Consider the following 16,548-nt stretch of genomic DNA (forward strand, 5'->3'; position numbering starts at 1 on the left):
TTTCTTGATTTTTCAAAGTTCATTTTGAATTTCTTTCGTTGAAATGCAAGAGATGGAATATTTCATTAGAGTTTGGTTGTGGTTTAACTTGTCACAGTTACATTTTCTTGATTTTTCAAAGTTCATTTTGAATTTCTTTCGTCGAAATGCAAGAGTTGGACTATTTCAGTAGTGTTCGGTTGTGGTTTACCTTGTCAAAGCTACATTTTCTTGATTTTTCAAAGTTCATTTTGAATTTCTTTCGTTGAAATGCCAGAGTTGGAATATTTCAGTAGTGTTTGTTTGTGGTTTACCTTGTCACAGTTACATTTTCTTGATTTTTCAAAGTTCAATTTGAATTTCTTTCGTTGAAAAGAAAGAGCTGGAATATTTCAGTAGTGTTTGCTTGTGGGTTACCTTGTCACAGTTACAGTTTCTTTATTTTACAATGTTCATTTTAATTTATTTAGTTTTAATGCAAGAGCTGGAATATTTCAGTAGTGTTTGGTTGTGGGTTACCTTGTCACAGTTACATTTTTTTGATTTTTCAAAGTTCATTTTGAATTTCTTTCATTGAAATACTAGATTTTTAATCTTTCATTAGTGTTTGGGTGTGGTTTACATTGTCACATTTACATTTTCTTGATTTTTCAAAGTTCATTTTGAATTTCTTTCGTTGAAATACAAGAGTTGGAATATTTCAGTAGTGTGTTATTGTAGTTTACCCTGTCAAAGTTAAATTTTCTTGATTTTTCAATGTTAATTTTGAATTTCTTTCATTGAAATGCCAGAGTTGTAATATTTAAGTAGTGTTTGTTATTTGTTTAAATTGTCACAGTTACATTTTCTTGATTTTTCTAAATTAATTTTGAATTTCTTTCGTTGAAATGCAAGAGTTGGAATATTTCAGTAGTGTTTGGTTGTGGTTTACCTTGTCACAGTAACATTTTCTTTATATTTTAAAGCTAATTTGTAATTTATTTCATTGAAAAGAAAGAGTTGGAATATTTCAGTAGTGTTTGGTGGTGGTTTACCTTGTCACAGTTACATTTTCGTGATTTTTTAAAGTTCATTTGAATTTCTTTCATTGAAATTCAAGAGTTGGAATATTTCATTATTGTTTGGTTTTGGTTTACCTTGTCACACTTACATTTTCTTGATTTTTCAAAGTTCATTTTGAATTTCTTTCGTTGAAATTCAAGAGTTGGAATATTTCAGTAGTGTTTGATGGTGGTTTAACTTGTCACAGTTACATTTTCTTGATTTTTCAAAGTTCATTTTGAATTTCTTTCGTTGAAATGCAAGAGTTGGAATATTTCAGTAGTGTTTGGTTGTGGTTTACCTTGTCACAGTTACATTTTCTTGATTTTTCAAAGTTCATTTTGAATTTCTTTCATTGAAATGCAAGAGTTGGAATATTTCAATAGTGTATGGATATGGTATACCTTGTCACAGTTACATTTTCTTGATTTTTCAATGTTCATTTTGAATTTCTTTCATTGAAATGCAAGAGTTGGAATATTTCAATAGTGTTTGGTTGTGGTTTACCTTGTCACAGTTACATTTTCGTGATATTTCAAAGTTTATTTGAATTACTTAAATTGAAATGCAAGAGTTGGACTTTTTCACTTGTGTGTTCAAGTGCTTTACCTTGTCACTGTTACATATCATTTATTTGTCAATGTTCTTGTTGTATTAAATACATTTTTTTTCTAGTGATTTAATATTTCAATATTGTTTGGTTTTGGTTTACATTGTCAGAGTTACATTTTCTTGATTTTTTAAAGTTCATTTTGAATTTCTTTCGTTGAAATGCAAGAGTTGGAATATTTCAGTGGTGTATGGTTATGGTATACCTTGTCAAAGTTACATTTTCATGATTTTCAAAAGTTAATTTTGAATTTATTTAATTGAAATGAAAGAGTTGGAATATTTCAGTAGTGTTTGGTTGTGGTTTACCTTGTCACAGATACATATTCTTGATTTTTCAAACTTCATTTTGAATTTAATTAGTTGAAATGCAAGTGTTGGACTATTTAATTAGGGGGTTTTTGTGGTTTACCATGTGAAAGTTACATTATCTTGATTTTTCTTAGTTATTTTTTATTTTGTTTCTTCGAAATGCAAGAGTTGGAATATTTCAGTAGTGTGGTGTTGTGGTTTAACTTGTCAAAGTTACATTTTCTTGATTTTTCAAAGTTCATTTTGAATTTCTTTCGTTGAAATGCAAGAGTTGGAATATTTCAGTAGTGTGTTGTTGTGGTTTAACTTGTCAAAGTTACATTTTCTTGATTTTTAAAAGTTCATTTTTAATTTCTTTCGTTGAAAAGCAATAGTTTGAATATTTCAGTAGTGTTTTCTTGTGGTTTAACTTGTCACAGTTACATTTTCTTGATTTTTTAAAAGTTCATTTGAATTTCTTTAGTTTAAATGCAAGAGTTGGAATATTTCAGTAGTGTCTTGTTATGGTTTAACTTGTCACAGTTACATTTTCTTGATTTTTTCAATGTTCATTTTTAATTTCTTTCGTTGAAATGCAAGAGTTGGATTATTTCAGAAGTTTCTGGTTTTGGTTTACATTGTCACAGTTACATTCTCTTGATTTTTAAAAGTTCATTTTGAATTTCTTTCGTTGAAATGCAAGATTTGGATTATTTCAGTAGTGTTTGGTCGTGTTTTACCTTGTCACAGTTACATTTTCTTGATTTTTCAAAGTTCATTTTGAATTTCTTTCATTGAAATTAAAGATTTGAACTATTTAAGTAGTATTTGTTAGTGTTTTACATTTTCACAGTTACATTTTCTTGATTTTTCACAGCTCATTTTGAATTTCTTTCGTTGAAAAGCAAGAGTTGTAATATTTCAGTAGTGTTTTCTTATGGTTTACCTTGTCACAGTTACATTTTATTGATTTTTAAAAGTTCATTTGAATATCTTTAGTTTAAAATCAAGAGATGGAATATTTCAGTAGTGTTTGGTTATGGTTTACCTTTTCACAGTTACATTTTCTTGATTTTTCAAAGTTCATTTTGAATTTATTTCTTTGAAGTGCAAGAGTTGGACTATTTCAGTAGTGTTTGGTTATGGTTTACCTTGTCACAGTTACATTTTCTCGATTTTTCAAATTCATGTTGAATTTCTTTCGTTGAAATGCAAGAGTTGGAATATTTAAGTTGTTTTTGGTTGTCGTTTTCCATGTCACAGTTAAATTTTCTTGATTTTTCAATCTTCATTTTGAATTTCTTTCATTGAACTGCAAGAGTTGGAATATTTCAGTAGTGTTTGATTGTGGTTTACCTTTTCACAGTTACATTTTCTTGATTTTTCAAAGTTCATTTTGAATTTCTATCGTTTAAATGCAAGAGTTGGAATATTTCACTAGTGTATGGTTGTGGTTTACCTTGTCAAATGTACACACATGTATACACATGTACACACATGTGCTTATCATGAGTGCTCATGATAAGTTAACCTAACCTTTTCCGGTGAGTATGGTTAGGTTAGACTAGATTCAGTTAGGTTAGATTAGACTAGGTTAGGTTAGCCTACGTACGCTTCACTTAGGTTAGCTTAGGTTAGGTGAGACATGCGAAAAGTTAGGTGTATGATTAGGTTAGGTTAGGTTAGATTAGGCTAGGTTAGGTTAAGTTAGGTTAGCCTACGTACGCGCGCGTACGTAGGCTAACCTAACTTAACCTAACCTAACCTAATCCTAACCTAACCTAACCTAATCATACACCTAACTTTTCGCATGTCTCACCTAACCTAAGCTAACCTAAGTGAAGCGTACGTAGGCTAACCTAACCTAGTCTAATCTAACCTAACTGAATCTAGTCTAACCTAACCATACTCACCGGAAAAGGTTAGGTTAACTTATCATGAGCACTCATGATAAGCACATGTGTGTACATGTGTATACATGTGTGTACATGTGACAAGGTAAACCACACCCATACACTAGTGAAATATTCCAACTCTTGCATTTCAACGAAAGAAATTCAAAATGAACTGTGAAAAATCAAGAAAATGTAACTGTGACAAGGTAAACCACAACCAAACACTACTGAAACATTCCAACTCTTGCATTTCAAAGAAAGAAATTCAAAATAAAGTTTGAAAAATCAAGAAAATGTAACTGTTAAATGTTAAACTACACAAAATCGATAATTAAATATTAAAAATATTGCATTTAAAAGATAGAAATTCAACATTAATTTGAAAAATCGAGAAAATGTAACTGTGACAAGGTAAACCATAACCAAACACTACTGAAATATTCCAACTCTTGCACTTCAACGAAATAAATTCAAAATTAAATTTGAAAAATCAAGAAAATGTAACTGTGACAAGGTAAACCATAACAAAACACTCCTGAAATATTCCATCTCCTGCTTTTCAACGAAAGAAATACAAATGATCTTTGAAAAATAAAGAAAATGTAACTGTTACAAGGTAAACCATAAGCAAACACTACTGAAATATTCCAACTATTGAATTTAAAAGTAATTAAATCAAAATAAGATTTTAAAAATAAAGAAAATGTTCCGGTGACAATTTAACGTAAGAACACACGCGAATTAAATAGATCAATTCGTTATTCTAGATGAACGAAATTCAAATTCACCTTTGAAAACTCAAGAAAATGTTACTGTGACAATGTAAATCACGAAACATCAATACTTAAATCTACACAATCTTTTATTTCAATTAAATAAATTCAAAATTAAATTTGAAAAATCAATAGAATGTAACTGTGACAAGGTAAACCATAACCAGACACTTCTGAAAAAATCCAATTCTTGCATTTCAACGAAAGAAATTCAAAATGAACTTTGAAAAAATCAATAAAATTTAAATGTGACAATTTAAACCATAACAATACACTACTGAAATATTCCAACTCTTTCATTTCAACTAAAGAAATTAAAATTAACATTGAAAAAATCAAGAAAATGTAACTGTGACAAGGTAAACCACAAGTAAACACTACTTAAATATTCCAACTCTTGCTTTTCAACGAAAGAAATTCAAAATGAACTTTGAAAAATCAAGAAAATGTAACTTTGACAAGTTAAACCACAACCAAACACTACTGAAATATTCCAACTCTTTCATTTCAACGAAGTAAATTCAAAATGAACTTTGTAAAATCAAGAAAATGTAAATTTGACAAGTTATACCACAACCAAACACTACTGAAATGGTCCAACTCTTGCATTTAATATAAAGAAATTCAAATTGAACTTTGTATAATCATGAAAATGTAACTTTGACAAGTTAAACCATAACCAAACGCTACTGAAATATTCCATCTCTTGCATTTCAACGAAAGAAATTCAAAATGAACTTTGAAAAATCAATAATCGTTTTCTTTGACAATGTAAACAAAAACCAAACAATATTTAAATATTCAAACTCTTTCTTGTAAAAGAAATAAATTCAATATTAACTGTTGAGACTCGAGAAACTGCAAATGTGAATAGGAGAAGAGTAAACCAAAACTACTGAAAGATACCAACTTGTGCATTTAATATAATAGAAATCAAAATGAGCTTTTTCAAAACAATAAAACGTAACTCTGACAATGTCCACCATTACCAAACACTTTTGAAATATTCCAACTCTTGAATTTCAATGAAAGACATTCCATATGAACTTTGAAAAATAATGAAAATGTAACTGTGACATGGTATACCAAAACCAAACACTACTGAAATATTCCAACTCTTGCATTTCAATGAATGAAATTCAAATGAACTTTGAAAAATCAAGAAAATGTAACTGTGACAAGGTAAACCATAACCATACACTATTGAAATATTTCAACGCTTGCATTTCAAGGGAAGAAATTCAAAATGAGCATTGAAAAATCACGAAAATGTAACTTTGACAAGGTATACCATAACCATACACTACTGAAATATTCCAACTCTTGCATTTCAATGAAAGAAATTCAAAATGAACTTTGAAAAATCAAGAAAATGTAATTGTGACAAGGTAAACCACAACCAAACACTACTGAAATATTCCAACTCTTGCATTTCAATGAAAGAAATTCAAAATGAACTTTGAAAAATCAAGAAAATGTAACTGTGACTAGGTAAACCAAAAGCAAACACTACTTAAATATTCAAACTCTTTAATTTAAAAGATATAAATTCAAAATGAACTTTTATAAATCAAGAAAATGTAACTGTGACAAGTTAAACCACAAACAAAAACTACTTAAATATTCAAACAATTTAATTTCAGATAATTAATTTAATATGTAAATTAAAAAAAAAAGTATAATTAAATTTTTAAAGGTAAAAACATAAAAAAAACAAAAGTAATACTACAACTCTTTCATTTAAATGAAAGAAATTCGAAATGAGATTTTAAAAATCAAGAAAATTTAACTGTGACAAGGTAAACCAAGACCAAACACTACTGAAATATTCCAACTCTTGCATTTCAACGAAATAAATTAAAAATGAACTTTGAAAAATCACGAATATGTAACTGTGACAAGGTAAACCACGACCAAACACTACTGAAATAATCCAACTCTTGCATTTCAATGAAAGAAATTCAAAATGAACTTTGAAAAATCAAGAAAATGTAACTGTGACAGGGTAAACTACAATAACACACTACTGAAATATTCCAACTCTTGCATTTCAACGAAATAAATTAAAAATGAACTTTGAAAAATCAAGAAAATGTAACTGTGACAATGGAAACCACACCCAAACACTTCTGAAATATTCCAACTCTTGTATTTCAATGAAAGAAATTCAAAATGAACTTTGAAAAATCAAGAAAATGTAACGGTGACAAGGTAACCAACAACCAAACACTACTGAAATATTCCAACTCTTGCATTTCAACGAAAGAAATTAAAATGAACTTTGAAAAATCAAGAAAATGTAACTGTGACAAGGTAACCCACAAGCAAACACTACTGAAATATTACAGCTCTTGCTTTTCTACGAAAGAAATTCAAATTGAACTTTGAAAAATCAAAAAAATGTAACTGTGACAAGGTAAACCACAACCAAACACTACTTAAATATTCCAACTCTTGCATTTCAATGAAAGAAATTCAAATTAACTTTGAAGAATAAAGAAAATGTAACTGTGACATGGTAAACCACAATCAAACACTACTGTAATATTTCAACTCTTGCATTTCAACGAAAGAAATTCAAAATGAACTTTGAAAAATCATGAAAATGTAGCTATGACAAGGTAAACCACAACCAAACACTACTGAAATATTCCAACTCTTGCATTTCAACGAAAGAAATTCTAAATTAACTTTGAATAATCAAGAAAATGTAACTGTGACATGGTAAACCACAACATCACACTACTGAAATATTCCAACTCTTGCATTTCAAAGAAAGAAATTCAAAATGAACTTTGAAAAATAAAGAAAATGTAACTGTGACAAGGTAAACCGCAACCAAACACTACTGACAGAGTCCAACTCTTGCATTTCAACGAAAGAAATTCAAAATGGACTATCAAAAATTAAGGGAATGTAACTGTGACAGGGTAAACTACAACATCACACTACTGAAATATTCCAACTCTTGCATTTCAACGAAAGAAATTCAAAAGGAACTTTGAATAAATCATGTACTGTAACTGTGACATGGTACTCTTCAACCAAACACTTGTGAAATAGTCCAACTCTTGCATTTCAACGAAAGAAATTCAAAATGAACTTTGAAAAATCAAGAAAATGTAACTGTGACAAGGTAAACCGCAACCAAACACTACTGAAATATTCCAACTCTTGCATTTCAAAGAAAGAAATTCAAAATGAACTATGAAAAATTAAGCGAATTTAACTGTGACAGGGTAAACTACAACAACAAACTAGTGAAATATTCCAACTCTTGCATTTCAACGAAAGAAATTCAAAATGAACTTTGAAAAATTAAGGGAATGTAACTGTGACATGGTAAACTACAACATCACACTACTGAAATATTCCAACTCTTGCATTTCAACAAAATAAATTCAAAATGAACTTTGAAAAATCAAGAAAATGTAACTGTGACAAGGTAAACCACAACCAAACACTACTGAAATATTCCAACTCTTGCATTTCATTGTAAGAAATTCAAAATGAACTTTGAAAAAATCAGACCTTTGGAGGGGGAGGGGCCGGGGGCAGGGGGTCGTTCTGTGTCTCAATGCACAAAAAAAGTATAAAAATGATGAGGGAATGGGGGGGAGGGGAGGGGAGGAGGAGGAGGAGGAGGTGGGAGGAGGAGGTAGAAGGAGGAGGAGGAGGAGGAGGAGGAAGGAGGTGGGAGGAGGAGGAGGAGGGAGGAGGATGAGGAGGAGGAGGAGGAGGAGGAGGAGGAGGTGGGAGGAGGAGGAGGGGGGCCGGGGGAGGGCCTTTGGGGCACAGGGAGGGCCTTTGGGGCACAGGGAGGGCCTTTGGGTGTCTGGGTGACATTTGGGGACCGGTGGATGGCTTTTGGGACCCCGTTGGTCCTTTGGGAGCTCGATGGGCCTTTGGGGGGCCCGGGGATGGCCGTTGCGGGTCGGGGGTGGGCCTTGGGGGGTGCGGGTGGCCCTTTGGGAGCTTGGGGGGCCTTTGAGTGTCCGGGGGGACAGTTGGGATCCTGGGGGACATTTGGGGCCTGGGGATGGCCTTTGGGGGTCTGGGTGGGCCTTTGGGGGACCGGTGGAGGGCCTTTGGGAGTTTGGGGGGCTTTGAGGACCAGAGGAGGGTCTTTGAGGGTCTGAGGAGGGCGTTTGGGGGTTGGGGCTCTATGGGAGTTTGGGGGCCTTTGAGTACCGGGGGCTTCCTTCGGGGTTGTGGTGGGGGATCGGAACCCTTTGGGGTTGGGGTAGAGGACCTCACAACACTGTTCAAATGGAACTTGTGTATTATAACGACCACACTCAAAACCTCTTCTAAAACCATTTCTAAAATCTTCTTTCAAAATGTCTCTAACGGTTTCGCCGAAATAATCCCATAAAATGGATAAAACCGTTTCGCCCAAATAATCCCTAAACGTAATTTCAGCGTGTTCCTTTTGAATGGCATCTCTGCGCTAACGCATTTCAAATTTCTAGGAAACCCTTTCCTACGTTAATCTCTTCATCTCATAAATTTTCCTAGCTAAACTATTAGGGTTTCGTTAGAATATCAATTTACCTCTCCGACTTAAAGCTCCGTGAAGCCGTATTTAAAAATAGAATTTCTATCTCTTTAGACTCCCGCATAATTCCAAGATAACAAGTGATGTCAATTATGATTCCTGACACTAAAGATCAATGAAGCCCTATTTGAAAATAGAATATTAATTTTTCTCTCTGACCTAAAGAACGTTGATCCCTCAGACCTAAGATTAAAGAAGCCTTAATGTTTCTTAATTCCCTCTTCGTGAAACAATAATTTCCCCTCGCGATTATGTAAATCAAGTTCACAGGTGCTACTCGTGACAGGCCTAAAGATTAAAGAAGCCTTAATGTTTCTTAATTCCCTCTTCGTGAATCAACAATTTCCCCGCCGATTATGTAAATCAATTTCTCAGGTTAAGCTAACCAAACAACAATGAAGCCATGTTTGTTTCATAATTCCCCACGCTCGTGAATCAATAATTCCCCCATCGATTATGTAAATCACCCCTCATGTCATTCGCACGTGGCCAAACAACAACAGATCGATTGACCTTGACACACCCACATTAGACTCGATCGATAATCCTTGAATAAATTATGTCCCGTCAGCATTAAACTAAATTGTAGATGGCAGCACGGTGTTCGTACGGGACCTCCTGATAGGGTACTACTCCCGTCCCCCTACACTCCCCTAAATATAAATCAAGCATGGTTAAATCTGCCCCCTTTTGTGTTTATTTTCCTTGTTATAATATGAAGAAGATCGATGACGTAGTTTTTTCCTCTTTGTGTGTGATCATAAAGATATCCCACTTTATTGATATAGGCTACTGACGTTTAATTTTATCGTATTTAATTTTTCCCATTATTTTTGGTTTATGTGGAATTTATCTCCTTTTACCACAGGCATTCCAGCATAGAGAAACAGACTTTACTTATAAAAAATGTTATGACGCAAAAACTTGTTGAACATTTTACCAGCTTAAAATTCATGCTAAAGAACCAATCAGGTACTCGCTCAAGATTTGACATAGCAACCGTGGGTAATAAAACAACGAGTAAAAAAGGTAGGGTGATATGGCTTCAGTCTCTTAACATCCGCCTCCCGTTCCGAAGACCAATGTGATTAGCTTGCGAGAATATGTCGTAAAAATATACTAATGGAATTAAAAAATATTTTTAAACATGGAAGTGTAGGACACTTATCTCTCTTTTTCTCTCTGGTTCCAATTTGATATATCCAAGAATGCTATTATACAGACCAGGGCCCTAATTTCTATTGTATACCAGAATCTTTCAGGCCCTAACTTGTAATTCTATTCAATATCAGTTAGCCCAATGAATGTGGAATGACAAGGAAAGAATTTTTTGGAATTTACATCATTTAGACAGGGTCCTTTCAGTAAAGAAACTTTAAAATGCTTAGTAAAGCAAATGTTTGTTTCTTAGGAACTCAGATTCCTTTATTTTACCGAATATATTTTCTAAGATGGAAAACCATTTTAAAAGCACGTGACAGAAATGTAAAATGACACAAACAAGCTTTTGCTGTGAAATTGAACTTTTGTGAGAAGTTTAACATCTGACGCCATTAAAAAGCTCTTTTCCTTTGTTTGATTTAAACTGCTTACTGTCTATGGCAATTAATGGTGTGTAAACTGAATCTGCCAGTGTGTTAAGTTTCTCTTTTGTTGTAATATTTCATTTTGAAGCAAGAATTGGGACTTTTTGAGTCGGCTTGGGTGAATGTTATAAGCAAGTCTAAGGCTACGTTTTATAAACCTTGTCCGAAGTCTCGTCTAGCTTTGTCGTTTTGAGACCAAGTTGACAAAGTGACGTTAGAATCATTGACTAGTCAACGCACATATGGCTAGGATAGAATCAGAATCACCCCATTTGGATGCCCTCTGATTGGCTCATCCGAAAAAGGTACCTAAAGTTTAGCTTCGATTTGAACGAAAAACCATAAACTTATGTTTACCCAAGCATAAGAGAAACTTGGTAAATTTTGACTTCAGTGTTTTAGATCGTACATACTGATTATTCAAAATTAACTACACTTTCTAACTAACTTTCTGACCCTTACTAACTGCTTCGTGCTGCGATGAGTTTTGAGCAGTATTACTAGTACCGATCAAGATCTTTGAATTTCTATCTGAATGCCACTGAATTTCACGAAATTTCCAATGATTCATTAATATTACTAGCAATAGATCACTGACATAAAACAATAAATTTCAATAAAGAGATAATTAGATTAGTTACTAGAAATAGTACTTATTCCCAGCATTGGTCTATAGCCTTTTATTCACAATGATAATCTCTGTTTTATAGGCGGCGTGACAAGACTTACCGAATCTGGTTTATCGATGGTTGATTGGAGACTATACGGCGAACGTCCTCCAATAAGTCGAATTGACTGGGAGGAAGAATTCGAAAAATATAAGAAATTCCCCGAATTTCAAATGTAAGTTTTGCTTTAAGTCTTCTGTCATCAAACCGTTCATGGCACAGTATATATAATAGCAGTATGATCTCTCCCTTTCTCACCCATTATAAAAACCCGGACGGTGGTGGGATTGCTCCAGATAATTTATAAACCGTTATAAACATAAGCGACATTAGATCTTTTTCACGGGTAGACAAGTCAGATCTCTCTTGAACGCGAAACTTGGCTTCAACGTTGGAACACTAATTTTGAAGAAACTAATTTTAAATTAATGTATTCCAATACATACATGAAAATCGGTAATTAATAGTGCAAGTTTATTATTAGATGTTTTTAGGAATTAAAAATAGGTTTCGAAGTCTCAAGTTGGTTTCAAAGGCATTTTGAGAAAGTTTCTGCCAAAATACGTGTTCCAGGGTAATTGGACCGCTGATGGCAGATCAAATGGGAGGAGCTGTTTGTACGCGCCGATATATATATATATATATATATATATATATATATATATATATATATATATATATATATATATATATATATATATATATATATATATATATATATATATATATATATATATATATATATATGTATATATGTATATATATATAGTACGAAAACTTTACGAAAAATAAAGTTTTTTTTAAAGAAAAGTAAAGGCCATATTAAACTTAAGATCAGTAGAAATAGAAGCCTACAATAACTCAAACTCAAAACGACTAATTGCAGCTAAATTAAATATAGTCACTTCCTTTTTTCACATATGTTTATTGATATTGGTTTGATTTTTATTGTCTGTAGTACTGAGGAGCTCATTAAGGAGATAATCAAACACAAGTTTTAAAAAATTTCTGAATTTTCTGAAACTCCCTAAGAATTTTACGAAAAACACTTCTTAACAGACGTTTGGTATTTTCTTGGATAGGGCTATTGTGGCATCTTTTACCACAGCAACCAATAATTAGAACCCAAGTCCTAAAATTGGTCTCAATCAGGAACCCTTCTCGCTATCTAAATTCACAAAGTGAAAAGATTTTCAAACCGAGTCGTTAATTGTTTAAAGTTCAGGAAAGGTCCGCCCATTTCATACGAAAACATTGATTGAAAACGAAGCTAGTCTTATCTAGATAATAAATATCGTAGAGAGTAAATATCATCACGTAAAAAAAAAATGATAACCCCCCCAGTGGCGGAGCCAGAGGGGGGGGGCGCGGGGTGCCCCCCCCCTAAAGTAGTCGAAAGCAGCGTAAATTCCCTAATTAATGCAAGTTTGCATTAGTTTAACTTGCTCCTAATGTAAGTTTATCGGATCAACCTATTTTGCGCCCCCCCCCCCATCACACCTATTCCACCAGTTATTAGAAGAAGAAAAAAATCCTTATTTTCACAAATTTCATCCACCCCCCGCCCCTTTTTTTATAAAATCCTACATAGGCCAATCAGTTGAGTGCACTGTATATAAATAATAGATTAAGTAATAATTTGTATATAAATTAAGTCATAACTGTGAGATGGGACACTTGCAAACCATTTGGCCGGCTCACCAAGTTTTTTTCTGCTTTCGCAATTACGAATAATGCACTTTGTAACCATTTCACATTGATTGACGCATACACACTAACCCATAAATGCAGAAATAAGTGGGAGGAGCTTTTTGTTCGCACAGAGAATGAAGAGCCAGAGATCATCTGCGGTAAACTTACTGCCTAATTATATAAACTGTGGTTCATGGTAGCAAATTTGTAAAAACCGACACCTGTCCATGGAAATTGAAACTATAAAATATAGAATTTTTATGAAAATGAATACATCAGAAGAATCTGCTTTTAATGTGAAAATGGGTAATTTCTTTATTTAAAAGGTGTTTGATCAAAAAACATGTAAGAATCAATTAATTTAAAACAGGTTAAATTTGTTGATTTTAAATTCACACATCAAGAATTGCTAGACTAATGAATCTGCATAACCTTAGAAAAATACCTCTGAAAAGGGGCGCAATCCTGGTTGAAATTAAACAATCAATTCAAGACGCTTGGGAAGCCTTGAGCTTCTTGAGATTCTCTTATACAAAAAAAAATTAAATTTTGGTATCCCCTTCCCCAGAAGGTTCAGTTGTTGTAGAGTATCAGGAAAGGACTAAATCAAACGGAAGTTCAAAGTTCCGGTGCACTTTTCTAGTAAAAAAAGAGATTGCACTGTAAAAGCATATGGGTCTGCCATTCAATAATTTTATTTCAAATAGGCCTAAAATGCAATCGGGTGAAAATTCTTAGATAACTAATTTGTTTAGGACTACGGAAAAGCCATCTACATAACCTCCCAGCTTCAGGGGCAATACTGGCGGTGGAGCGTTTTTTCTTTTACATTTATGCAAGCTATGCAAAATGAACGGTCACCTTTTATACAGTCATACTTACGAAATATTCCATAGTTTAGCATCAACTAGGTCTATTAGAGGGCAGGTCAGTGGATCTTTTTGTGGGTGGAGGGTGCCTAAATCCCCAAAAGATGTTTTTTTTTTTTAATCACACATTCAAAACTTACTTGAGTTGGTCTTCAGAACTGTGTGGAGGGGGAAGGAATCTACCCAATAACATCATCTCGTTTGAAGGTATCCATTAGGTTAGAATCCATTTGGACTAAACAAAAATTCGGAAGAATTGTGAAAAAAAGACCTTCAGCGATAAGAGCATTTGATCGGGGTGGTAGATTTCTTTATGTTTTTGTAAAGTTTCATTTTGTTGCGCAAAGCAAATACAGCTAAAGGTCCTTATTCCCGAAACATTGCTGAACAAAATTTAAACTTCAGCGCAGAAAGGGGAGGGGGGGGGGGTCTGAGAGTACGGAAATTTCCCCTCCTATGTAAGATATCTCTGAATATGATGTTAAAAAACAAACAAAAGTTACAAAGATTGACCGAGAAATAAGTTTTTCCAAGTGAAAGTAAAGAGCAAGGGTAAAATTTGTAGTGAATTGAGATTATTCTGTTTGTGAGGGTGGGTACTACCCTCTCAGGTCCTCCCTCTTTACGCTAATTATTTACTTTTTTTATGCCTCAAGAGTTCAATAGTGAATGACACGAGAAGAAGATGTAGCCAGATATAACACAAGAATAGGATGAAAAGTGTAATTCTTATTAGGATAGTTTTGAGATTGAAAGGGTACCTTATTCAAGAATGAATTTTCTTTAAATTATTTATTCGAGTATTTCAAAGGGGAGTTGTTAAAGAAACTGCTTGAAGTTAAGAACTAGGTATATTTGGTGGATTCTAACATGTTTTCAGGAAAATACTTACCAAACTTTAGCATACACAGTGGGAAGTGGGAGGGGTTGTAGCCCCACCCCATATAAGATAACTTCTGTTCTTTTTAAGTTTTAATACCGCTCTGAATTTTCATCTCCAATTTTTATTTGTTGAAAATCTAACTCACATTACGATAGTGTACTTCGGTGGTTATATTGAAGCTCATTCATTTTTCATTGAATTTAAAAAAAGTTGAAAAAAAGAGGTTGTAAATTATCAACTTTTCTGTAACCACAACTTGTATAAAATTATATTAAAAGAAATATAATACCGTCTAAAAAAGACGCAGAGTAAGAAGACACAAAAAAAAAAAAAAAATGAAAATTTGCAATTATTACAAATAACAATTCTTTGGGACCACCATCTGAACTATCAAACGTGATAAGACCAAGAGAACGGCTCGAACAAATTAAATTCACAGTGGATGAAAATCAACAACCTGGACCATGAGACAAGACCAAAACGGGAATATATTATCCAACGGGTAATATTTGGCATACATAATGTAAAGCTAGATAATATTTCATTTTAAAGAAAATAAGTACATTTTATTTCAAAAGGGTTAAATAAATTTTCTTATAGAAAAAGAAACAAAGGACAATAGTTGACACTAATGGGCATTAAAGATCTGAAAGGCCTATGTGGCCGAACGGTGAAAAAAAGTGACATCTTGGTTTTGTTTGGTAAAAGATTTGGTAAAACTGATCAGAAATTCGTTAAATTCTATTGCGAAAACCGTCCCTCCTCCCCGAAAAAATATTTTGGTTGTGTGGCTTCTAACTAGAACCATTCCTACTGAAGGCTCATAGAGTAATTAGTAACAGCATTCCTACTTGAAATAATTTTATTTTCAAAATAATTAAGATTATTTCATTTTCATCAGTGTTCTTTGGGCTTCAAGAGGGTTAGACGGTCAAGAGCCGAGACTGGTCTAATAATGTACTATTATTGGAAATCACTGGGGTGATTTGTTTTGCATGATCGTTACGTGATGGTTGCCTACTTGACAGCAATCCTGTTCTTTCAACAGGATTTCTATGGAGATGCTGACAGTAAATGCTTCAAGGTTTTGATAATTTCGGATTTGCTAATTTTGACAGGTGGTCTTCCTTTTTTTAAAACATAATATTGTTTGTTTCAAACCCAGCTTCAATTTTAGTTTTACAAAAGCTTACTTTAGTTGTTCGAACTAAAAATCTAATTTTTCTCACACAGAAAAAAAAAAAAAAAAATAGAGGCCAGATTCTGCCAAATTGTCTCGTTAGGTTTATGAACGAATAAATGAAATATTTTATTACCCATCAACAAACGAAGTGAAGACGGTGGAGTAAAAGAAAGAATAAGAGGGAAAAAAACACTATACACAAAAATACATAACACCGAGTACAAACAAATCAAAAAAGAATACCATCCAGGGGTGGTTCACCTCTTGGGATAAATAACAGAAACTAGTATGAACCTGGCCTTTTTTCTTTCTCCATATTTTCACTTTGGCTACTTCAAATTAACTTTATGGACAACCTGGAACAGCTGGGTTTCATAAGCTTTGGTCCCTGCAGCTGCAACCAAAGATTATGGCCTTAGGTTAATCAACAAAAGATAAAGGCCTTAGGTTAATCTACACAGATTAAGGCATTAGGTTAATCTACAAAAGATTATGGCCTTAGGTTAATCAACAAAAGATTA

At 33.1% G+C, this 16,548-nt stretch overlaps 1 protein-coding gene across 1 annotated transcript in view; it reads left to right on the forward strand.

Moving 5' to 3' along the window:
- The window catches only part of LOC148952947 (heme A synthase COX15), a 202,828-nt gene that overhangs the window by 55,969 nt on the left and 130,311 nt on the right, over positions 1-16,548 (forward strand). The window contains exon 3 of the mRNA XM_089088202.1: positions 11,443-11,575. Within this exon, the coding sequence (XP_088944328.1) occupies positions 11,443-11,575 (133 nt within the window). The remainder of the gene's footprint in view (positions 1-11,442; positions 11,576-16,548) is intronic.

Source organism: Artemia sp. Qi Xiang Cuo, chromosome 4 (assembly GCF_049724085.1).
Source record: "Artemia sp. Qi Xiang Cuo chromosome 4, ASM4972408v1, whole genome shotgun sequence".
Lineage (NCBI taxonomy): Eukaryota > Metazoa > Arthropoda > Branchiopoda > Anostraca > Artemiidae > Artemia > Artemia sp. Qi Xiang Cuo.